General features: G+C 42.2%; 1 protein-coding gene and 4 non-coding genes across 7 annotated transcripts in view; 4 read left to right on the top strand and 1 right to left on the bottom strand.

Annotated features, from left to right (window-relative positions):
• Window positions 1-25,617, bottom strand: part of fndc1 (fibronectin type III domain containing 1) — a 59,491-nt gene extending 33,874 nt beyond the window's left edge. For 2 of the 3 annotated variants that reach the window (XM_049589230.1, XM_049589232.1), the window contains exons 1-4: window positions 25,484-25,617; window positions 15,192-15,386; window positions 12,011-12,079; window positions 300-545 (exon numbers count right to left, since the gene is read on the bottom strand). In XM_049589230.1, the coding sequence (XP_049445187.1) occupies window positions 300-545; window positions 12,011-12,079; window positions 15,192-15,386; window positions 25,484-25,556 (583 nt within the window). In that variant the 5' untranslated portion in view covers window positions 25,557-25,617. The remainder of the gene's footprint in view (window positions 1-299; window positions 546-12,010; window positions 12,080-15,191; window positions 15,387-25,483) is intronic. The other variant, XM_049589231.1, reaches the window with a different exon arrangement.
• Window positions 2,342-2,415, top strand: trnan-guu (transfer RNA asparagine (anticodon GUU)). The gene has a single exon. It is a non-coding gene; the product is annotated as a tRNA-Asn (tRNA).
• On the top strand, window positions 5,843-5,916 carry trnan-guu (transfer RNA asparagine (anticodon GUU)). Its single transcript has one exon. It is a non-coding gene; the product is annotated as a tRNA-Asn (tRNA).
• On the top strand, window positions 7,434-7,507 carry trnan-guu (transfer RNA asparagine (anticodon GUU)). The gene has a single exon. It is a non-coding gene; the product is annotated as a tRNA-Asn (tRNA).
• Window positions 8,085-8,158, top strand: trnan-guu (transfer RNA asparagine (anticodon GUU)). The gene has a single exon. It is a non-coding gene; the product is annotated as a tRNA-Asn (tRNA).

Raw genomic sequence — 25,617 nt, 5'->3', positions numbered from 1 at the left:
ACAGAGGTCTCTTCCTCTTGAAAACTAACAGGCCACGTGATTAAAACTGGTTATTACACTGATTATAGCATTTCATGTTTTAAATCAGTCTTTCTCTGATGCTGTTTGGCTCACGTGGATAAACATGGCAGAGTTCGCAGACAAGGACGCTCCCTATGTAGATAAAAACGGCGCATTCTGAGCTGACAAAAACACAACAATTCTTTTAAAGAAATCAGACTTATTAATTTATATTCTAGTATATGCCCCTAAATCCCACACACTGGACCTTTAAGAGAGTAAAATGTGAGTCCTCTTACTTAGTTTGGGTGTGTTTCGGTTTCTCTGGTCAGATTGAGGTTTGGTGTGGTGTTGGCGTCTCCTTTCAAGTAGGGGAGCTCCTGCCACAGCTCTCTCAGGTTGCCTAGGACCTGATGAGGACTGAGGGGCCCTCCTGTGTGTCCTGGTATTAGATACACCTTGTGGGCGAGCTGTTCTGTCCACCCTGGTGGCCCGCCGTACAGAGGGCTGATTTTTGGCAGCAGTTGGTGGAGACCTGGCGGGACCTGTCAGTGGAGGGGAAAAGTCAGAGTCTGTGTTACCTTTACAACCCCATAGTTCATTCATAATCTCTGCTCTGGGCTGGATCTGCCTCTGTGGCTTTGCTGAAACTAATCACCATGGAGAGTCATTTAATGTAATTGCTCCACTTAAGATGCATCCGCTCAGTGATAAACACATAATTACATGTCACTTTCATCCCCACAGTGTCAGCTAACATGCACATTTCTCTCAAAAGGGACGTGCCGCAGAACCGCACCATGTCCCCCCGTCATCTGCTCCAACTCCTGGTGTCCTGCTTCAATCCCACCCTAGTAGTGACTCCATCTTGGACAACAACTCAGACACTGACTCAGACAACCAGACAATCCCCCTCATCTGGCTGCAGTGCTGAGTGATAGCATTGGCAACATAACGCAAAACTCCTCTTCTGTCCTCTCCTCCCTCTTATCCCTCCTTCATCCGTTTCTCATAATCACTGTCAGATGAAAAGGATCTGCCCTGTTTCCCATCAGGATAGCTGCATGCACAGCTGGGTGAGTACTGACAAGTCAGCTGATGTAAGAAAGTGAATTTGATGAAATTCAAAGTGGTTATAAGAACAAAAAAATACTGTGGTGTAGGGTTTCCCCTTTCAGCGAACAGGTAGAGTGGGCCAACTGAGAATAGTTTCCCAAAAGAGGCCACCACACCCAAAAGTTTTCTTTAGCTATGTCTTAAAAAGAGCGCGAGAGAGATAGTTTTAGTGCTGGTGGGCTTTCACCATGACACTGTATATGTGGCAGAGACTAAAATGAGACAAAGAGGATGTGAGGAGGAGTATAAAAGCACACTAGAAAGGCTCCCTGGAAGAAAGAGGAGGTTTGTTGTAGCTCTCTGTTAGTGTCTTTAAGTCTCTCTGTCTCTATCCTCCCCTCTGTGCTGCCAGCACAGCTGAGTCCGTTTCTCAGTCTGGACAATTGGCTGTCTGATAATGCAACAACTCTCCCTCTGATGTTGCTTTTCCTGTTTTCAGATCACTCCAAGATTCTCCTGCACCTGTACAAGGTTCTTAGATAATCTGTTCTGTATGTTCCTTGTATCTGTCTGCCAACATGACATCAAACCATCTGTAACTGTTTGTCTGTTAAAGGTGTAATTAGTAGACGCTGTATTTTACATTAACCTGTCAAATTTACAGTCAAAAGGGGAAATGAACCCAGACAGGAGCCAGTTAAACTTAAACTTGAACTCAAAGAACCTCCAGTGAAAACCAAATGTTTAATCTTTTTAACATGTCCATGTGGTGTTTTTATGTGCAACAAAACATATGAGCAAAATCAACAGTCAGCACCATGGCTGAACATCTCCAACCTGGAACTGCAGTGTACCAATGACAGTCTCAAACCAGACTGGGGTTTGTGATGTCACACATATAAGGAACCAATCCCATCAATTTGTGGGGATGAGTTTTCCATATTGTTAGCATAACGCTATGGCAAACCAAGAGGTATCAGAGGAGAGGTCTGGTGTAGCTACATATCTGTATTTTGCAAGTTTCACTTTAACTTCTACATGTCAGAGCTGGCAATTGGGAACAAGGGTTATATAATATTACACATCTAAATTCAGGACATTCATAACAGGAAACAGACCAAAAAGCTGATGCTCAATGCTCAGTTTACAATGCCATGATTCAAGTGCCTAAGTGTCTAAGTTTCTGCCTTCTTAGCCAGTCCAACTTCTAGAAGTAAATAGCAGAAATGCTGGTGGGAGGGGCATATTTATTGTGGCCACACCGCGTTCACAAGAAACTGAACTTGTCTCTGTGGCGCAATCGGTCAGCGCGTTCGGCTGTTAACCGAAAGGATGGTGGTTCGAGCCCACCCAGGGACGTATTCTTCAAAATCAATGTGACTTTATATAAACACAGAAGTTACTGCCACTGTGCTATTAGTTAAGGAGCAAAAGTTTGACTCAGACAGCAGTGGGAGAGATTGTTCACTTCAGTATCTTCTTTTATCTAAACTAATTGAATTTGATAGCAGAGTAAAATTGGAACGAAAATATCCCTCACCATTAGATTCTAAATGTCTGCATAAGGCAGGAAAATAAACTGAGGAACATATAAATTTAGCAAGCAGTGTTAGCAGCATTATACCTCTCAATTCAGGACATTATTTCTGATTTCTGTTATATGATCCAGCCTGAAGTAAATAGCAAATACAGGTAGGAGGGGCTTATAAAGTTAGGCCACACCCCCTCAAGTCCAAGGGCTTATTTATGCTCCCTTTACGTACGACAATGTATACGTCCATTGCAAACGATGTTACCGTCACTGCCCACATACTTCCATGCGTCCTTTACGTCGGCATGGATGTTAACCAATATATCCTCCAGGAGGCAGCCCAGCGTCAAAAGTTTATGACAACAACAAACTCAAAAACAAACATGGCAACTGTGGAGGAGATATTGATAATGTACCTCTTGCATAAAAGACAAAAACAGAGGCAGCGTTGTAGGAGGCGAGTTTGGCCCGTATCTGTAAGCTTTATGGAAACGTGCAGAAATACAGACGAAATGAACGCAGAGCACAGACAGAAGGCTCCGTCCGTATCCGGATCAGTATTTAACATTGAGCATAAATGAGCCCTAAGGTGTGCTTGTCTCTGTGGCGCAATTGGTCAGCACATTTGGCTGTTAACTGAAAGGTTGGTGGTTCAAGCCCACCCAGGGATGTATTGTTCTTAACCAGGTGAATTTATGTAAATGGTTATGCTACTGTAGTTTTCCTGTCCAGGTGAAAAAGATTGCGAAACCAGCAGAAAAAATATGATTCAGACAGCTATATGACAGAATTTATGACGCAAAGGCAATAGCAGTATGTTCGTAACCTAAACTTTAACAGAGTGCAAGTAAGATTAGACTAGCATTAGCAACCATGAAACAGACCAAAAAGCTGATGCTTAATGCTCAGTTTTACGTTTCTGCCATGTTAACCAGCCTGACTTATAGAAGTAAATCGCAAAATGCCGGTGGGAGGGGCAAATATTGAGGCCACACACTCTCATTTAAGAGCCACAAATGTCTCTGTGGCGCAATTGACCAGTGCGTTCGGCTGTACCGAAAGGTTGGTTGTTCGAGCCCACCCAGGGACAACTGTTCTTCAAAATCGTTGTGACTTTATGCAAATAGATGAGTTAAGAGAAAAAACACGACAGCAGTGTGAGAGAATGAATAAGACAAATAACCAATTGCAGTTTGCTCCTGTATCCAACCTAAGTCACAGTAGCCTACATTTGGAATATGGCTTCCTATTCACTGATCCCTGCTACACTGCTGCTGCTGCTGCTGCTGCTGCCATTTCTACCACCTCAGCCTCCACGTCTCTTACTCAGAGTCCTATCATGGTTCTAAGGATTAATGGTATTTAAGGTTGTGCTTGGGCCCACTCTTGTATACTTGGTGGGGTTTTCTGCATTGTGCTCCCTGTTTTGGCTTAGCATGCTGCTTGACTAATCCAGGGAGCACCACAAGAGCGGAGCCCTCAGTGTCAAACATAACTTTATTTCCATTTGTTACAATAAATGGTTATATCTATGACAAAAGTGTTTCTAACTGAACTACCATAAAAGCTCTTTGATAACATAGTTAAGTGGAAGGCTCATTCTACTTATTACTGTTGCATTTCTGGTGTAGCGAGCAATGAAGACAGAGGCAAATACTCATTTGCACATTAATAGATTTGCCCATACTAAATGAGGCAAAGGTTAAGAGTTTCATTTAATACAATTTTCCGGCATGAGGGAATTTTTGTCATGAAAAAAAAAAAACTTTTATATATGTAATTCTGATGAGCAGAGATGAGTTAGTGAGGGTTTAATCAATGCTAGTAGAAGAACTTTAACAAGATCACACCAATGTCGTCACCTCTTTTATCCCATATAATGCAAACCACAGCCTCTTTGCACTGGCTTCCAGTATGTTTTAGATTTTAAGATTTTACTGATTACTTTTAAGGCTCTTCATGGTCTCTCTCCCAGCTATCTCTTTTGAAAAACACTTTATAAGTAAAGATTATCATTATTATTATTTCTTGTCAACAGTTGCTTTTGTTGATTTTTTTTGTCTGCTTCCATTTAAACCTTTATTCTATAAATTGGAATGTACTTTTCCAGACTGTTATTTATTTCCACTCATTTTAAAATGCCCTGAAAATAAATTCAGGAACTCAAGATTCAGAAACTTGAACCTTGCGGATTGTGTGTTTATTTGATTATCCGCCAAAGTTACAGTGTGTTACTATTGTGTTAAATGTATTTTGGAAACACAGGTTAATTTTGAAAGTCTGCAATGAATTATAACCCAGCATTATCATATTTAGGATAAATATGGTATGTTTAATTCCTACTCTCTGTATATTTTAGACATTTTTTCCTGCTGCTTGGGTAACAGAATAACAATAATATTGATGAGTCCTCTGTCTCATACCCACTGTACCTGTTTAACCATCTTGAGCTCATACTAGATGAGTTTAAAGAAAAACATTTGGTTTTAATCAGGCTAAATCTCCTTTTCCTTATTTTCTTCCTCTTCTCTTCTGTCTGGAGAGCTGTCACAGTACATAGTTTGGCCCAGGTCACCATGCCGCGGACCACTAAACCATTGACTTCGCAGTGCTCTCACTTGCCAAATCCTTTCTGTCTTTTCCTGGAAGCTCGATGGTCCGAGGTGCTGTGAGGCTGGCCTTCAGACAGACAGACACACAGACAGACAGACCCACCTCACTATGTTCAGACTCATGCTGAGGAATGTCCTACTCCCTCCTCAAAAATGAGATGAAGAAAGCAAGTTTGTCTTTCACATTAAACCACCTTCTAAAGCAAATCTAAACTCTGCAAACATAAACTGGTACCATTTGGTTTAGTGAAAAGTGAAAAAGTGAAAAGCGAAAATCAGAGAAACTAGGAGCAACTCTCTGGCTGTATGACTTGACATTAGAGTACAGTTGGAAAGAAAATATCCCACTTAACTTCTGAAAGTCTGCGCAACACACCTTCACTTTCTCCATATAACAGGAAAATAAGCTGATGAACATATAATGTTTGAAAATCATGTTAGCAGCATTTTACCTCTAAGTTCAGGACATTCACAACAGGAAACAGACCAAAAAGCTGATATGAATTCTCAATTTACAATGCCACGATTAAAGTTTAAGTTTCCGCCTTATTAGCCAGCCTTACTTCTCGAGGTAAATAGCAGAAATGCCGGTGGGAGGAGCCTATACATTTAGGCCACACCCCCTAAGCCCAAAGCCATACTTGTCTCTGTGGCGCAATTGGTCAGCGCGTTCGGCTGTTAACCGAAAGGATGGTGGTTCGAGCCCACCCAGGGACGTGCAATTCTTAAGTAACCAAGAGAATTCATGTGATTATAAGAGTTTTCATGTCTAGGGATAAAAAATTGACAATCCAGGAGCAAAAGTATGAGAGATTGTTAGAAAGCCATGTTAGCAGCATCACCTCTAAATTCTGGACATTCACAACAGGAAACAAACCAAAAAGCTGATGCTCAATGCTCACTTTCCAATGCCATGATTAAAGTTTCTAAGTTTCTGCCTCATTAGCCAGCCCGACTTTTAGAAGTAAATAACAAAATTGCACTTGGGAAGTAAAAAGCAAATACATATAGGAGGGGCTTATACATTTAGGCCACACCCCCTCAAACCCAGGTTGAACTCGTCTCTGTGGCGCAATCAGAAAAGCATTCTGGAGCATTCTGTAACAAATACAAGTAGGAGGGGCATATATTTGGAGGTCACACTCTTCAAAAGTATGTCTCTGTGGCGCAATTGGTTAGCGCATTCGGCTGTTAACTGAAAGGTTGGTGGTTCGAGCCCACCCAGGGGCGATTGTTCTTGACCAAGTAACTTCATGTGAATGGTCATGCTAGCTTTCATGTCCAGGTGTAAAAGACTGACAAACCAGGAGCATATATAAATGTATAAAGTTGATGCATATGGCAGCTTGTACTTTTTCCATGTAACAGGAAGATTATGCATAAAAATCGAGCTATGTTTGTACCTCTAAATTTTAGTTTGCAATGCCTTGATTAAAGTTTCTAAGTTTCGGCCTGATTAGCCAGCCTGACTTCTAGAAGTAAATACCAGAAATACAGGCGGGAGGGGCTAATATATTGAGGCCACACCCCCTCACCACAACACCAGATATGTCTCTGTGGCGCAATCGTTCAGCGCATTCGGCTGTTAACCGAAAGGTTGGTGGTTCGAGCCCACCCAGGGACGTGTTAAGCTTCAAAAACCAGGTCACTTTATGAAAATAGAAAAGATGAGAGCATGACAGACTTTCCGCAATCCTTTCAATGTTTTTCTTTAATGGGTTTTTGGTTAGATGCCTAAAATAAAATCTGTGGTTAGCACAAGTTTTAGAGATTTTCATGTTTTGCTTTACAACATAAAATACGTCAGTAAATGTCTCACTCGTGAACTTGCAGTTTTTATTTGTCATAAAAGAGGCGGGTGCTAACAAATGGATGAATGAGATGACAGAACATCATCCTGCTAAATATGGCTTTACAGCCTTGTTGTGGTAGAGATGTTAAATCATGTAGTTCGTTTACAGCCTAATGTTAGATTTTTACTGCTGGCGATTGCATTTGGGGTTCAAAAATCAAAGTACCAGTTTAAGTACCATAAACATTTTTTGCTACAGGGCTTATTTTCTGCAGTAATCCAAAACCCAGTGGAAAAATCCCATAGGCTTTTTGACAAAGGGAATCAGGGCAAAGCCAACTTCAGTGTAGGGCTACAATAAAAACATCATGCCTGAATCACTTGATAGCAAATACCGATGGGAGGGACTTACAGATTGAGGCCACACCCCTCAACAAGACATGTCTCTGTGGCGCAATCGGTCAGCGCGTTCGGCTGTTAACCGAAAGGTTGGTGGTTCGAGCCCACCCAGGGACGTGTTGTGCGTAAAAAAACAGTTGGCTCTATGGAGCTAAGCTAAAGCTCTAAGCTAAATTTAGAAAGCAGCATTATACCTCTAAAATCAGGACATTCACAGCAGGAAACAAACCAAAAAAGCTGTTGTTCAATGCTCATCTTTTAGTTTTCTAAGTTTCTCATAGGCCTATATCATATGGCGAATTAAATAGCAGAAATGCAGGTGGGAGGGGCATATATACAGACCCGACACCCCCCTCATTATAGAGTCAAATATGTCTCTGTGGCGCAATCGGTCAGCGCATTCGGCTGTTAACCGAAAGGTTGGTGGTTCGACCCCACCCAGGGACGTGTTGTGCGTAAAAAAACAGTTGGCTCTATGGAAGCGTAGTAGCTAAATTTAGAAAGCAACATTATACCTCTAAAATCAGGACATTCACAGCAGGAAACAAATCAAAAAAGCTGTTGTTCAATGCTCATCTTTTAGTTTTCTAAGTTTCTCATAGGCCTATATCAAATGGCGAATTAAATAGCAGAAATGCAGGTGGGAGGGGCATATATACAGACCCGACACCCCCCTCATTATACAGTCAAATATGTCTCTGTGGCGCAATCGGTCAGCGCATTCGGCTGTTAACCGAAAGGTTGGTGGTTCGAACCCACCCAGGGACGTATTGTTCTTCAAAAACCATGTGAAATTAAAATAATAGGTAAATGAAGGGTACAAATGTGAGAGAATGCATAAGACAAATCAACAAAAGTTTCTGCTATACAAACAGATTGTCCCAAGAATAAGCCCTATAATCAAGGCAATGGGTTTTTGGTTAGATGTCTAAAATAAAATCTGTGGTCAAGTTTTAGAGACTTTCATGTTTTGCTTTACAACATAAAATACGTCAGTAAATATCTCACTCATAAATTTTGACGCTTTTATTTATCTTTGAAAAGGCGGATGCTAACAAGTGTCTAAATGAGACTAAAGATCATCCCGCGGACCACAGCTTTACAGCCTCGTTGTGGTAAAGATAGCTTTTTAATGCTGGCAATGGGAAGGGAAAAGCATCATGGCCGGAGCATTCTGTAACAAATACAGGTAGGAGGGCCATATAATTTATGGTCACACCCCTGAAAAACATGTCTCTGTGGCGCAATTGGTCAGCGCGTTCGGCTGTTAACCGAAAGGTTGGTGGTTCGACCCCACCCAGGGACGTGTTCTCTTTAAATAACCAGATGACTTTATGTGAACGATCAAGCTGTCACTATGGCAGGATAAGTGGGACATGTCATCAGCAGTGGTGCATCTGTGTATCTACAAAATGCTTAATTCAAATACAGAGCACCTGTACCCTAAAAAAAATCATACCATTAGTCTTTGCTTAGGCAGCATCCATCTCTTGTTGTAGCTTACCAGGCTAACAGCTAGTATAATCACTAGAAATATTAAGTGGGATGATTATAATTAGCACGTAGCTACATAGCCGGATAACTCTACCGAAATGCTAACACAAGTGTGCTAAATCTTCACAACATGCTATGTCTTCCTTTGCTGGCTGCTATTCTGATGCTACTTTGCCAGAAACACAGCGAGTCTCTGGTTCCACGCGCTGAGGTTTAACTCAACAAATATGATTAGCCGTGTCTCCAGAGCGGCTCTGCCTCAAACAAACTCAACTGAAACTCCAGAGCAGCGTGGTGGTTCAGTGGTTTGCACTGTCGCCTCACAGCAAGAAGGTTCAGTTGCTGGTCCTAATCCTTTCAGTCTGGAATTTGAATGGGTTTTCTCCATGTTTCCCCACCGCGGCACGAAGACACGCCAAGTCAAGTGGTTTGGAGAGACTAAATTGTCCATGTGGAACAGTATGAACACGAGTGTCTATTTGTGTTCGCCCTGCGACAGACGAGTGAGTGTTTACATGACACATGCTTAAAAGTCCAGATGTCCCCACGACACTGAAATAAACAGATAAATATGCTTCCTTTAGTGTGCTTGATTTTAATGAGAAGACTGTTTATTTTAACCAAAGGAAAATAAATATTAGAGCTCTTCACGTATTTTTTCTATTACTCACTGAGTCATTTGGTCTATAAATATCCCAAAAATAACTCAAAATGCCCATCATACTTTGTGGCAAGTGACATATCTTTAAAATCAAACTCAAAAGGTATTACATGTAACAGACAAAAACTCACTAAAGAAAACTTAAGAACATTTAATGTGTTGCATATTTGCTTGAAAATGACTATTATCAATCAGTCAAACTTGTTGGCAGTTAATTTTCTGTTGCATAACTAATTTAATTCATTGACTATGCACATATTAACACAGTACACTTTATGGGTAATCTGTCAGTCAGGTTACAAGCAGTTCGGTCTGCTACTAATTTCCTATAGAAGCCGGGTGGGGGTTTCTGGCACAATTTACGTCCTACTACATCCAAGGTGCACGGAGAAGAGGAAGAGGTCTAAAGAAGTTGAAACTCCAGCAGCACTTGTGGAATACAGAACAACTTTACTGCAACACGTTTTAGCCTGTGGCCTTCATCTGGAGTGGGTTGTACCAACTAGTCTTTAATAAGCCTCATCCTGACTGCTAAGTCACTCTTTGTTTAGACTTCAGAACGGACTTTAGTTCGATTGTATTAACCAAATTAAAGCCTCATTGGAATGTTAAGCAACTATGGCTATTGCCTAGCAGCATATCTGTTGCTAGGATACATTGTACATGTTCAACCAGGCCCCATGGAAGTGCACCGGGCTTTGAAGCCAATGTTCGTAGTGGCCAAACAGTGATACAACCTCTTGAGTCTGTCACGTGATGCCTTTGGGCCCAAAAAGACTTTTCCCCATAGACTTACATTGGGAAAAATGACATCTGTTAATCAATGGATAAATCTGAGTGTCACAACCCCCACAAAATGACTCACTTCATTATCAGGACTCATTCCATTTAGTCTGATAACATTTGGAAAATCTAAAAAAGCTGCTCCCAGGAGCTTCGCCTCGATGATGGTTCTTTCTCGGCATATTTTAGAATGACTCTGAGGCAGCTTGACACGTCGGTCTTGCATCACAAAAAATGTTGTTTACCAGCTGTAAACTTGTTGTCATGACCACCACAGAGGACCAATCTCTCAAATCATCCAAATGGACAATGGGAACAAAGCGGAGATGACATGGGGCGTTTTTGAGGAGTTCAGAGCGCTCCGGCAAAAATGCTAGGCGCCTACAATGCAGAAATATGAGGCGCATAGCAGCACAAAAACAGCAAGCAAAAAGCTTCATTCTCATTAAAAACAATCACAAAAAGCCGCCTCCAGCTGCTAAAACGCTTCCTGTGCAACTGGGGCCTAAAAAGAGCTTTTTTTTTGGCTCCAAGCGCCACTGAGCAACTTTCATAGGAATGAATGGAGTTCCATCTTCAACGCTGTATCAAGGTCTCTTAACACATCAATGCATTCTTCCTTTGTTTTCTTAATGTGTGGACTAGCTCATCATTTATAACTTGCAATAATGTTATTATGGAGGTCCAGAGAAATAGAAAAGGACATTTCACTGACACAGAGATGTAAAGATTGACAGAGTTGTGCAGGAGAGGCACGTCTGTGTTTGATTAACAGCTGAAAGGTAGAGCTCTACAGGTAAGAGAAAGGAGAGGAAGAGTAAACAAACTTGGCTGTGGCACAGTGGTATTTTAAAGGTATGAACCACACCAGCATCTGATGGGACCGCAGTGACTAATTAGGTCGCTATCTAGCTTGATAACTGACATTAGCAGTGTTTTTCATGAGTGAGCATTTGTTTGGTCATTCTTTCAACAAGTTGAGGGGAAGGAATACACATGTGTTCGTGCTTGTACGTTAGCTAAACAAATGGAGACTTAGGCTGATAAGCTAATGCATTTGTTTTTTGTTCAGAGTCAGTGGGTCTTCTGTATCATGCTGCTGATAAATAGAAACAGCTGAGATTTTGTTTTTACGCCTGCTCCTGACTAGGCGTCTTAGCAAGAGGAAGGCCTAATCTTAGATGGTGCAAGCGACATAACTATTAGGTCAGACATAGAACGCCTAGGTTAAGACTGACTTAGCTTAAGACCAGGCATAAGGACCCTAATGAAGACCACATTTCTAATTTCCTCTCATTTCACAGTCTGTTGAAAGCAGTGTCAGGCAAATATGTGATAATTAATGTGGTGTACGCCATTAAAGGCAACAAAACTCTAACAGAGATGTTAACTTTGGATCACCTGCAAGAAAAACACACCTGGCTGAAGAGTATGAGTCAGAGACAAGGGGTTGTTTTTCCTTGCTGATCCCACAGGGACAGAACAAGTGAGCCCTAAGACATTGCAATGTGAATCATCCTCACATTAGATTCGGCGGTTCCTTTTATATCCACGATGACAGCAGATAATTGCAGCAAACCACTTCTAATGGATTTCACCACATAGTTGTACATGTACAGCTGTTAACTGAGACACACCACTCCCATGTGTTGGTGGTGAAGATGCCTAGAGATCAGGTTTACCTGCTGATGAGTTGCTGACAGGTGCACCGCCCAACACAGCAAAGCCATCCAGGTTAACCCATTCAGGGTCTAAAAAATGAAACAAAAAGGAATGGTTAAATGATGTGGCCAGCAGGAACTTGGAAAGCAAGCAGGGAATTAACTAAATTTAAAAATAATTGAATCATTTCTACCAGATGACAACTTTTTCAAGTGGAAATGTTATGTTTTCTATTCTGTGGTCAACTTTAAACATGTATGATTTTCCTTTTCCCCATGTCAGTGAGAAAAGTGGATGCCTCTGCTTTTACTCTCAATCTCGCCCCCTCTCGTCTCTGAAAAGTCATCACTCCGTTTGTGTTGTTTTGACAGCGGCCGGCCAGACACATTAATGATGTGAAGGCAAACAGCATGGTGTTATTTATGATGACTGATGCTGCTCTCATGCTGCTGAGGGAACAACACACGATCTGCAAGGAATTTCTGGAAAGGCAACACCGAGACGCTGCTGAGCTGCCAGAGACTTATGGCAAACTGCACCGGAGCTGGAGAGACCACAGGGCTGCCGCAGCACACACTGGGCGGCATACAAAAGCATGTAAAGATGCATACTTTTAAAACACACTGATACACCACACAAGACAATGTATGATTCAACACTTGGCACCATCCCTATACTCTACCACAATCACCACCAAACACACATGTTGCGCACACACACACACACACACACACACACACACACACACACACACAACAAGTGACCACAACACAGGGGATTGGGTTATAGGAGCTGGGTTGGGTTTGGATGTGGAAAAGAAGGGTTGGCTGCAGACTCTGCGCCGCTGATGAAGTATGGCTCTGAGATGCCAAGGACGGAGGAAAATGGAATAATGACAAAAGCAGGCTAGACTGTGTCAACACTGCAAACTCTGTGTGTATAGAAACATAAGGACCTGTCTTATGTTTTACAAGGCAGGATCAGAAATTAAGAATCTGTTAAGACCTAAAAATACTGTCCTGCTAAAGCCTAAAATAATTGCTGTCTGCTGGGCTGGGATGATGATCGCCCGTCACGCACCCCCCCCCCCAGTGCTTTTGCTCTCTGTCTGGCAAACTTGGACCACAACACGTCCAATGATGAACTAATGCTCTGATAAAAATCAATCGTACATGCACTCCTACACGTGTGTACACCTCACCTCCTGGCGTCTCTGCTTTGTACACAGCTTTGCTCATCCCCCTCCTCATTCTTGGCACTTATATTGAGAAAGAGCAGAACTCCAGGATCTGAAAGCTCACTCCATTATTTAAGCCAAACCTCTTTTTCTTGCTCTCCCTCCATTTATTATCCTCTTAATGACTTTTTTTTGTCTAGTAGTGCTACCAGCACCCCTCAGGTACCTCAACAGTGGCGCCCATAAGGAAGGGCCATGGGGGGGCCATGGCCCAATTGATAAACTTGCTGACCCCCGACCCCCCTCCACCTCCCCCACCCAGGTGCCCTCTGGAAAAGTAATTTGAGATGTGTCTTGCAGTAATGTCTTTAAGTGGCATGCTCATTTTTTAAGCTAGTGCAAAGACAGTGGTATCTTGTGTAACCAAACAACCTAAGGCATCTGTTGGTACCAACCATGTCAGCATTGCTTGTTGATAAGGGGGCCAAATAATGCTTCACATTTCGGTTAAATTCTGGCCAAGGAACAGCTGGCATGACCATTTTCAAAGGGGTCCCTTGAACTCTCGCCTCAAGATATCCTAAAGAAAATAGGTTTGATGGATACCCACAAGTCTTCCCTAAACTTGTGAAGGCTTGTTCCCAGTAAATAGTTTGTTCCTTATAATCAATGTACTACTTCAAATAAGAGCTGTATATTTCTCTTTTTCAGGAAAAGGACAACCAGCCTGTTTGAAGATCAATAACTTACCTTATATATACAAAAAAAAAACATTAAAACAGGATTGCTTTGGAACTCAAAATGATAACTGTACTGGTATTAGTCTATACACATCAAATAGTATTAACTGTAAAATAAGAAATCAAAGTTTATCAGTATTAGGGATGTCAGTTTTGGCTAATTTTGCTTTTGAAAGGTGAACACCCATTAACAGGTAGGCTAACTAACTGGTTAACTTTTAAGAAAAACAAAAAAGACATGAAATACAAGAAGTCTTTCCATTTAGTCCAGCACTTCTTCAACTCTGTGAGTGTTACCACAGTGCTGTTTCAATGCGCTATTCAGTTAGAGATTAAGAAATTGTGGGCCTATTGTTCTGTGTTTTATGTGTTTTTGTGTTTTTATTTTGTTTCCTGTTTGCTATTCTGACAGATGGCCAGAAAGACAAGTTAACAGTGGCCTAAACTTCATCTCCACTGGTTTCTTGGCCACTACGGTAGGGAGGGAGCCAATGTTAGGTAGTTAGCGGCACTGCTAATTTGGCGATTACAGCTGTTAACACCATTCCGGTGGCAGAATGCATTGCTATGGAAACACTGTGCTCACCCTCAGGTCTCCCCTCTGGTCGCCCAGTGAGTATGGGACTTCATATTGAACCACAAAACTCTTTTATCACTGTTTGCGATGTTAACACCACTACTTGTGCTGACACTGCTACCAGTGGTGACAGAGCTAACAATGATGGCATAGTCACCAAAGCTAAAAGGTTTTCTACAGCTCAAATTGAGCCACTTACTCACCAGGGAAAGCTTGGAGGAGACCAGAGGGTGGGCACTATATTTCCACAGCAACACTGTGGGGTCAGGACGGCATTACTAGAAGTTATGGCTGAATGAGTGAGCTGCTCATGCTAGCTAGCTCTCACCAGACCCTGGTGGTGCGCAGTGCTGTAGACTGCAGAATAGCAAAATTAAACTATAGACCAACATGTGTAAGAGGTCCTATATATTCTCAACAGTTAACTACTGACATCCCAAAACAGACATCCTTAGCGCTCCATATTGATTAGTTTTCAACTAGCCTTCATACTTCGACAGTATAATCTGATTCCCAAAATTTAGTTATGGTTTTTGGTTTTGGTGCACCAACCCAACTTTGAGTGGCTCCATCTGGCCACCTCTATAAACATTTCTGGGGTGCCACCATTCCTCAGAAACACACTCATTAGCTCCGATTCGTTCATGTCACTGTCGTCATCTTGCTCTCTCCCTCTCTTTTTAACTTTCTCTCTGTTTCTGCCTTACCTACATCCTCCAGTAGAGGAGAGCGACTGTCCTTTCCCGCTTTAGTGAAGCGGTGTGACCTCGTGGGCTTGTTGGGGCTGATGACGAAGCGGTCCACCGGTCTTCCGTCCAGATGAATCGAAGGCTCCCAGCTCTCCCTCAGGCCCTTGTCTACAGATGTCTGTTTCCCATTGTGTGACCGCAGGGGCTTCTCTGCTGCAAAACAAATGATGTAAGGATAAATTGTGTCTGTATAAAGTTTATTTAAACAGTCCTTTCTGTCTTTATCGCTTATGTAAATGTCCGTTGCCCCTCCACATTGTGGCAGTGTCTAAGCCTACTGTTCAAGTCCTGTAAGCTGTTGATAAACCTCCTCTTCAGTGCCACTAGTACAATTTCCTCTGGATTTATTGTACTTGGCATTAAAGTAACTCTGATTCTGATGAAGCATAAACTTACGTGTAAGGCGGCCCTGAAAAATACAAACTAATTTGATGGTTAAATAAATAAATGAGGATTTGCCTGGATGGCTACGGGCTCGGGACAAAGAGCAATCTTCAGTTTCCCTCTTGGCTACATTTACTCAAAACAAAACAAGAAAAATAGTAACCACCACTCTGCTTTGGACAGCAACTGCCTCTTTGCTCTTCTTTTGGTTTGCATGCTAATGCATTGTAGAGGTAACAGCACAATAATCCAACAGGCCAACAATACACCCAGATAATAAAATAAAGCATTGAGCGTGACTTTAACACGATATAAAATTATGGATTCAGCTTGTTTGAAAATCTGCTAAAAGATCCCAGAGGAGACATCGGAAATCATAAACATCCACTCTGAGATATTCAAAATAGCTGACTTGAATCATCATGTGCAAAATAATGGCCTTGTGTCTGAGAGCTAGAAGCATGGTTGCTGAAACCTCAGCTGAGTCAACATAAGTAAGGGTATATCTGCAAAAAGTCTGATTCATAGTCAGAAAAGTGTTTAAAACTTGTTCAGAAACCCTGACCCAATGAACTATACATAAAACCCATCATCAGTGTATGTACATATCATTGCTTAGCTCCCTTCAGAGTCAGAGAATTGACTATTTTTAGCAGATGGTTTATTGTTAGAGATTCTGGTATGAGAAAACTGCTGGGAGAATTAAATTTCGATTAACATATTATTGCATACATGAACATTAAATCTTAGTTAAATCAACCACATCATAAATACCGCGGGGAGAAACTGAGGGTGGTCCAGGGAGTGCAGCAGCAAACAGCGTTGGCATAACTACCCATAACTGTAACAATGATGGAGTGACAGGTTATAGTCTGCTCTGAATGGATCTCATTGGATGTTACAAGCTGAACAGCTGCAAATAAGCCAGTGATACTGAATCAGAGACAGATTTTACTGCTCTGCTAGAACTTATGCTGTGTTTCATTTACAGCAAACATGTCCACAAAGTTTTTGGTTAAAGGAGCTTTATACAATATTCAAACCATTAATAAAGCAGCTAACAACTCTTTGCTGTGTAAAGATGTAGTGGAGTAATGGCGTCCTGAGCAGAGATGTCACACTTCCTTTGTGCATTTTGTAATCTAAACTTCTCTGTTCTTTGTTGTGGTAGTAGTACTGGCGGCATGTTAGTGGATGTGAGTCTTGTGTGTGTATATCCCACTGGCTAGGTAATCGCTACTGCTCTGCACTGCTCTGCATATGGCAGTTACGATATGTTTCCACCAGATCTGGTGAGGGCACTAGGGGATGCGCCGCTGCATTTAACTAGCCACTTGATGGGCTTCCCAATAGTGACGTACCCAATCGTAGAATGCTTCTGATTGGATGAATGCTGCAAAAGGCTGCTCACCGTTTCACTTAGTAAACAACATGGTAGAGAACTCATTATGTCGTCTCAACAGTCCATCAAAAGCTATTCTGAAAAACATTTGAAGTGAAAAATAGGCCATGCCACTGCTGAATCTTGTTTCATTTTAGAACAACATCACCTAGTTTGACAGCTGGGGCCAAGTTTTGCCGCTAGACGGGCTCATTTCCAAAAAGTGAATCTGGTCTTTATGCAAATACAGAGCAGTGAACGTGCTGCAACCCCTCCTCCAAACGCACAGCAACACTCCCATCATGCACAGCATGACTGCTTCTTCTGTTCTCTATTGGAAATGAAAAGAACGCATTGAGATATCCTGTTATCACTGGTAATGGGACGGTGTTGGTACCCTCCAGTTCGCAGATTTTCCTAGGATGGCAAAGACCAGACCTGCCCTTCTCTCCCTCTGACTGGCTAGTACTTGTTGCCTTCGTTGATTGGGTTGGTTAGGTTTAAGCAAGAGGAGTGAATTTAGTTAGGGTTAGGGTAAGAATATCAGTATAAGCCACTCAGGGACAGAATAAGGCACAGTAGGGCAGGACGTGCCTTTACCATCATAGTGAAAATAAATTTGCCTCTGGTTCCCCCTAGGAACAGCACTGGGTTTTAAAGACAATTTTACATAGTGGCCAAATGTGGAATTACAACTTCTGGGTCTGTCATGTAATACCACAGGGCCCAAAAAGACTTTTTTCCCCCAAAGACTTACACTGTGAAAGAGACGCCTGTTAATCAGTAAATATATTTTTTAATTTGAGTGTTGCAACCCTGCGAACTGCAATTTCATATCAGGATCCAGGCAATTTTCATACCGCAAATATGAACAGGGCCCCGCTTCCAACAATGTAACCAGTTCTCTTTACACATCCATGGCTTAACACCTTTAGCTCTGTCAGCACTGTTGCTGTTGTTATCACTGTTTGTTCTGTTAGCATCGTTTTCTCCCAGCTGCCAGCTCAATCACTTCCATGTTGAGAACCATGTGTAGACAACCTCTGAATCATAGATGCACTATGAATATCGTATAGAGATACTTCAGCACAGCCAGCAAAAAGCCTGTAAGGTAGTGTTAGCATCACTTTGGAGTTCCAATGCTTGTCCTAATTTTAGCTCTGTTTTTTGGTCTCCACCTACTGTTGAGGAAAATATCTGACTCTTCAGCAGTGAAATGCTGCAGCAAGTGGCTCACTTGTGTGTCTGTTTGTTTTTTTGTGCTGGAAAGATGGCGCACTGTCGGGTTATCAAAGGTTTCTTTTTTGCTGAAAACAGCTGCCTGCTGCAGCTGGAAAAGGTGCTGATGAGAGCAATGAGGGCGAACCAAAACTGTAAAGCTGTGGGCCATAAAACCAAAACAATAAACTGGAGGATGCTACATTAAAATGGTCCAAAAAGCTGAGCTGAACTGCAGAGTCTGGTGATAATTCTCTTTGTCATCAAAATATTGATTATAGCAGGTTTAAATCTCAGGATCCAAATACGAACTATCAAGCATTGGCTAAATGGGGGATCTGCTTAAACAAAGTAGAACAGGGTTTATTAGCATGGTGGTCATTCATCGCTGTCACATATAATTGTCAGAATTGTCTGTCCATATCATAAACAGCTGGTTCTTACGACTGTCTTTGCTCCCCAGAGGTTTACAGCAGCCGTTTCAGTTTAGCATCCTCACAAAATCACTTCATCGCTTTGAATTCTTGTTGTCTGCAGGTGTGCGCCCAGCTGGATCTACACTTTTACTTTTCACATTAAGAAGTAATTGCCACTCAGGCCTCGTGCGCTGCGGTTTACAGATGGTTGCAGCTCTTCGGAGGCCTGCAATGTTGTCTCTGTGAATTTTACTACGTGCTGAAAGATTGTCACCTTGCTGTTTCTGCGAACTCTAGATAGCACAAACCCTCAGCCATAGACTTGGATCACATCGTGTCTCGTGTGTGAAGGAGTGTGAGTGTTTTCCCAAAACAAACACAATCTCTCCTCATTATATCCTCATTAATGCAGGGTTAGCGTGGAGTCAATTTTATCAGCTGTTTGTGGCAGACAGCATTGACACAAGTCTGGACGCACTTCAGTCACTCGCCCCCCTGTTTCCAATAAGGCCGTGTATTACGTAGGAAGGGATCTGCTCCTCTGTCCAGACATCATTCTGTGATTTGGCCTCTATGGAAATTTATGATCCAAGGGCAAACCAGATATTTCTGATTAAATCAAGACTCCTTCGAGCGCAGCAGATGCATGATTGCCATCCAAGAATAAACAGTTTGGGAAGCAGTTTAGCAACTCAGTGGTTGTAACATCATAATGTTACAGAGAGAGGCTTGGTTTCAGGGCGGTTGCCATGGGAAACCAATAATATAACACTTAAAAGACAGACAGACAGTGAGAGTGTGATTAAGTTAGACAGTGGAAAGTATTAAGTATGTGAAGAATGAGGGCAGGGCCTGAGGGCCATTATGTCACTGTCTTTTTTCAATCAAAATGTTTGTGTGTGTGTGTGTGTGTGTGTGTGTGTGTGTGTGTGTGAGTGTGAGTGTGAGTGTTTCACAGACAGACAGACACACGTGTATGTGCATGTGTAGGTTGGTACGAGGAACATATGCAGTTAAGCCCCGAGGTCAAAGGACTGCTGTTAAACTGTTCTAGAAAATGCTTGCACTCATGCACCTGCAATGTGCTCCACTTTTATAAGAGCACCTTCTCACCTCGCGCACAAAATCACAGACGCTGACCCCCCACTCACCCCTAATGAGTTTGCCATTAACCCCTAATAACTGTCCTCAAACTCCCATCAATAACCAGGATCACCAGTGAAGGCTCGTGTGCAGAAGGACGTATGTGTGGAGGGGTTTACAAGTTAGAGGGAACTCATCGGAGGTTAGGGTGATGCAGCGTTAAGATTAAAGTCATATAAATCAGTAGCTGTAGATATAATTTGCTGTCATGGAAACAACAAAGACATGTATGCACTGACTGAGGTGTCTTTTCTCTGTAATAACCGGAGGTGGTACGCAAGTGACAATGAAGTTTCCACTCTCCTATTTTGGGGATTTTTTTTTCAATGGACCTGCACGTGCAAGTGTATGATGTCTTTCTAGTCTTCCAACTACTCAAAGTGCTCTTTACACTATGTGTCACAGTCACCCATACATTCACACACTGATGGCCTACTATACAAGCTGCCACCTGCTACTTAATTTTTAACACATTCACACACCAATGGAACAGCCATTGGGAGCAATTCAGGGTTCAGTATCTTGCTCAAGGATACTTCTACATGCGGACTGGAGGAGCTAGCGATCGACTGTAGGTCCTCGGATTAGTTGCCGACCCGCTCTACCTTCTGAGCAACAGCTGCCCCTGATCCCCTAATCATTACAAGACATAAATGAAACCTCAGAGACGTCTGTGCAGAGTTTCTTTGCAGGGCCTTCTTGATGTTTGTTGTTCGTATTATGCTGTTTTCGCATGGAATCATGCAGACGGTAACAATAAACCTATATTATTTTAGTGGACAAGAGCAGGATGGTAAAATTAGGTGAGGCCATCAGAGTATCGGCAATGATAATGGTAGATGGCACTGCCACCTAGTTTAAAAATATTCTAACTTTTCGCCATCCTCCGCAACGGAATTTACAACTAGATGTTGCGTAGCTTCCTCTCACCAGAAGAAAACATGGGCAATCTGGACATTACTAGAATAATAACAAAAAATAAGATAAACAAAATAGTTTTATTTAACATATTTAACATTTATTCCAGGGTGGCAAGTGGCTCACCTGGTGGAGTGGGTGCCCCATGTACAAAGGCTACGTCCAAGCTTGATTCGAACCTGTGGCCCTTTGCTGCATAGCATCTCCTTTCACGCTACCACTGTCTTATCAAATAAAGGCCAAAAAGCCCAATGCATACTCTAAAAACATATTTTATTCCATCCTTTGTAAACGGTATACAGCATCACCATTGTGACATTTTGTCGTGCGTGTTTCGTTTTGCTGTCCTGCCATTCCATCAGACTTTGTTTGTTTGTTTTTCCCGTGCCGTCCAGTAGGTGTTGTCCGTCTGCCGGCTACCATCTGCCTGATTCCATGTGACTGAAGCATTAGCAATAATTAAAGGAAACATGTGAATGTGAAGTCATATTTCATGTATTAAACAAACCTAAAGTCTGATTGGTCAGATTGAACCATAAAATCCATCATCAACCCATGAAATTGATTTAAAGGGCTAGTTCGCACAACTTACCAAGTAAATAAATACATCATTCTCACTTAACACTGGTCAGTCATGCAGATAGTTTTGGTTTTATTTGCCCACATGTTTTAAAAAAAATATCTGTCTCTGAATAGAATTAAATTTGTGGCACTCACAACACTGAAAACATTCAACAACAAAGTATCTTTTCCAGAAACAATGTCACGCTGGACATTTCACAGACCTCACTGTCGACAGTTTTCAGTGGAAACATTTTCTGCTTAAGAAACGGTCCCATGAAACTTGTTGACAGCATGTTCTGGGGATTATCATGAGTCATTGTTTCTGGGGAGTTATGTTATTTATTAATGTGTTTTCTTTATGTTTTGTGCCCCACAAACAGAATTCCATTCAACTTCATCATTCTAGGGTGGATTCAAAAGAGTCATACACAGATATCTGAAATAAGGCAAATAAAAGCCAATTTAACTATCTGCATGGCTGGACAGGGTGATAAAACCTTTTGTTTGCTTATTTTTAAAGAAGTAGTTCGACATTTTGGTAAATACTCTTATCTGCTTTTTCACAGAGACTTCAAAGAGAAGATCAACACCACCTTCACATCTGCCCATTAGAGATGAAACACCTAAGAGACAGGTATCTTAGCATAGCATAAAGACAAGGCAAACAGCTTTCAAGGTGCGTCTTGTCACATTTTTTATATCTCTAGAAAGAGCAGGCCAGCTGTTTCCCCATTGTGTTGATGCTAAGCTAAGCCAAGGATCTTCTGCTGGGTGCGTTGGTTGTTGGCGTTCAGGGACGCCGTATCAAGTTCTGCCTGTTACATGCATTGTCTTCTTTCAAAATACACTTCGGTTTTCACAGAAAATTTAACGTTTACATACTGTCTCTTTCAAAATGAACACACTACGTCAGTACAACATCGGCAATTGATGTTTTTTTCCTCCAACAACTAACATGTGGTTGGGTTTAGGAAAAAAGAACAGGGTTTGGCTTAAGAATCTTACGGGATGTGAACACCACTCTCATGGGTGAAGGTTGGTGGTTACTGGACCCATACACCACCCCTCCCACAAGCCCTACTCAGACTTTTGACACCTTAACTTTCGTTTTCATTCTAACTTTCCCCATGACGCTTCAGAGTACCATTTAACTATAACAGCGACCAGCCCTGTATCATGCAGATATTTAAGAACACCTTTTTTCGTTGGTTTCTGACGCCACAAGTCACTGCCCAAGCGTTGGATTTCTACGACTTCAGAGTGAAACTGCATTGATAGGAAGCTTAATGCCTGGGTTGTAGTCCTGTGTGTGTTTGACCCATCTACCACCACTCTGACATGGGCTTTGTTGCTCTTTATACTACGTCAACTGACTTCCTCCTTTGCTGCTGTAATATGACGGCGGATAGTCTGTATGGCTTAGATCGCATGATCACACCATCCTGGGTCACAATTACAGATGTGAGAGTGAGATCGATTTTCTCATCTAGCTCTCGCCAAGAAAGCTCATAGGCACGTTTCCCAAAATGTTGAACTACTCCTTTAAAAGACCAGCTCCTGTTTTGTGTTTTGCTGTTCACATCAAAGCAAACCTATGGGATTTGAGTACATTTAAAAACACATTTGAGCTGCCCCTAAGAACATAGATCTACCTGGGTGGGGAGGCTTGTGTCAAACTTGCCAGGAGCGACAGAATTCTTGGTACTTCCAGCTTTTAACTCCTCTCACCTCTGACCCTCAGCACACTCTCCCCAGTAATCAACTCAAAGCCGACACAGCAGACAGAGACCATGACCATGTATGGCTGCTGCCCTCCTCACACCGGCACATCAATCACCACAATGTCAGACTGGATGCTGTCATTTTATTGTCAGGAGTTAAGCCTATTTCAAAGTGGAATGTGACTACAAACATATTTTATTCAAAGCAACACCCTGACATGAGTAATTGTTTAGCTTGGGAGGGTTACATGCATACATATGACATTTATGGCATGTGGCGTTTAGCAACAGAAGCTGGCCAATGCAATTACAGTCTGAAAACGTATTTGCATTTCAGTGTTGGTGGTCAAAACCTCGACCTAACAGACTTCTCAGATGATTCAAATGTCCTGTCTCTAATAGACACTGACATCTCACACTGAAACACATTTAGTATGCTGACATCCACATTGCTATGACAGGTGTGCTCATGGCCCAGGTGGTACTTATTTAAACAACTGGAACAATGCCCAGAGATGACATCATGACACTAGATATGTCATTGCTGGCAGGTCTGACAGGCACAGGTGGGTGGGGGTGCTGGTTCGAGCTAAGTCAGGTGATCAGTCGTACCCAGTATTGTGGAAAATATTAGAAATATTAGATTTTCTCATGTCTGCCTCCTTATGACTGTCATTTTTTCCCACTACAAAAAAGTTCAAGTCATGAAATTCCTGATTCTGAGAGTTTTCAGTGAGATCTGTCACTCCTGCCAAATTCCAGCATGTTAAGTGGGGCAGAGAAATTAAATTCCACTGGCCTGCAAAGACATGATTCCCTCTTTCCCCCTCACTCTCTGCCCCAATTACTCTCTACACTTTCCAGGAGTTGATGGACTGTGGCTGCATGGAAGAAGTTGACATTATTTATCATCCAAATACACTATGTTTCTGTTCTCTCTATTTGCGCTGCTCCCGCCTAGGTGTCTAGATATTCCCAAGGGCCCAATTTCATCCGCTGTTGAGAAGAATTTCAGACTGACAAGCTGATGACATGCGAGTGGAGAAAGTTAATGAGTAACACTCCCCTCTCCCTTAACAACTACTGTCAGAATGCCCGAGAGGAAGGCATTTAACTCCAAACTGCTGCTCAGCGGCCCGCAGCAGTGAACTGTGGTTGCATCAAGTAGCTCCCAGGTGTGAATGTATATAAGTGGATGAATGTGAAGCGGGGTGTCGCAGAAAAAGTGCTCTGCAAATGCCTCCCAAAAGATGGAAAAGAGAACGACTGAGAGGGAAAAGACCACAACAAATAGCAGCTGCCTATATTCAGAGAAAGCGATGACCTCATGCACTAAGTGCTTGCAGTTGAGTCGGAGGCATAAAGAAACGTTGCAGATCGACTGACAGTATAAGTGGAGTATGTAGGAGAAAAAGAGGAGAGAAAAGAAAGTCTGGCTGTAACGTGCCTTTAAACTCAGCCATAAGGTTTGGCTCACAGCCCTCTGAAACTCATCAGGCTTTATGGCACTTTTGATATTTTGGATGTTGTGACTGTCTGGAGGATTTGGGCTTCTTTCCCTGAGATTTGATTTTACAAACAGTGTTCGAGAAACTTTAAAAACCATGTGTGCTGCGGTCTGTGAGCCTGTCAAAAACTGCTTCATCTATCTGACAGATCACCGTGCAGATGTAGATTGAAAATCAAATAAATTTAAAAAATGAAAAATAAATTTCCTTGTGGGTAAAAAAGCATTTTGAGGAGTATTTCACCCATTCCTGTCTCATAGCTGATGATGGATATGACTATTAAAGCATGCAGCAAAGCAGCTCTGTCCAGAGGAAGAGTGCAGACAGAAACCCCACCACTTCTTTTCTCCTGAGCTTCACAGGCCCGTCATTTATCACCACCATCAGCCAGATTAGTCACCAATTTGGCCTGATACCCCTCACATGAAAACACAGTGATGCAGACTGATATTTATCAACTTTATCACAGCTCCTCCAGCATGTGCCTACTGTATGAGGTCAGAACTTGTTCCATGACTGCTGCTGGGACGCCAGCATCATATTTTCCTCCCATAAAGTAACAACAGTGCACACTGTCACAGTCTGTGTCTGCTGCAATGGCTCACTTAAACTTTTTTTTCACAAATGCAAATGATAAATCAAACTGTAAACTCCAAATTAAATATTGTAATGCTTTGTACATGGATGCAATTAATCTATTTTTTCCATGAAAAATTTGCAGCAACTGGGGGAATGCACAGGCAAGAATATGCATGCAAGTGTTTTACACCTTTTAAAAAAATAACAGCATCAGACTGTGATGTTAACGCACTAAAATGCGCAGATTGCAGCAATAAACTGATCAACAGCACACGTTGCACCCACTCTCATCTATAAAAGTGGAGCCATTAAACTACCAGAGGAGAAAGCAACAGTGCCCAAACAATTCCCAAAGTGCATAACACACTAGTGCAAAACGTGCACCTGCTCAGGGACAACGTAAACAAATCTTTTTTACCTGTCCATCCGCATCCCGGTGCGCAAAACGTGACGAATAGCGCCAAAAGCGTCCTGCTTGCGGCTAAAGCCATAGTGAGTGTGGCGCGCTACTGCTGAGGAGCGACGCACCAGCTGGATGCAGAGGGCTGGGAC

The sequence above is a fragment of the Epinephelus fuscoguttatus genome, linkage group LG11 (assembly GCF_011397635.1).
Source record: "Epinephelus fuscoguttatus linkage group LG11, E.fuscoguttatus.final_Chr_v1".
NCBI classification, from domain to species: Eukaryota; Metazoa; Chordata; class Actinopteri; order Perciformes; family Serranidae; genus Epinephelus; species Epinephelus fuscoguttatus.
Note: the sequence above shows the minus strand (reverse complement) of the source record. Positions and strands in the feature narration are given on the sequence as shown.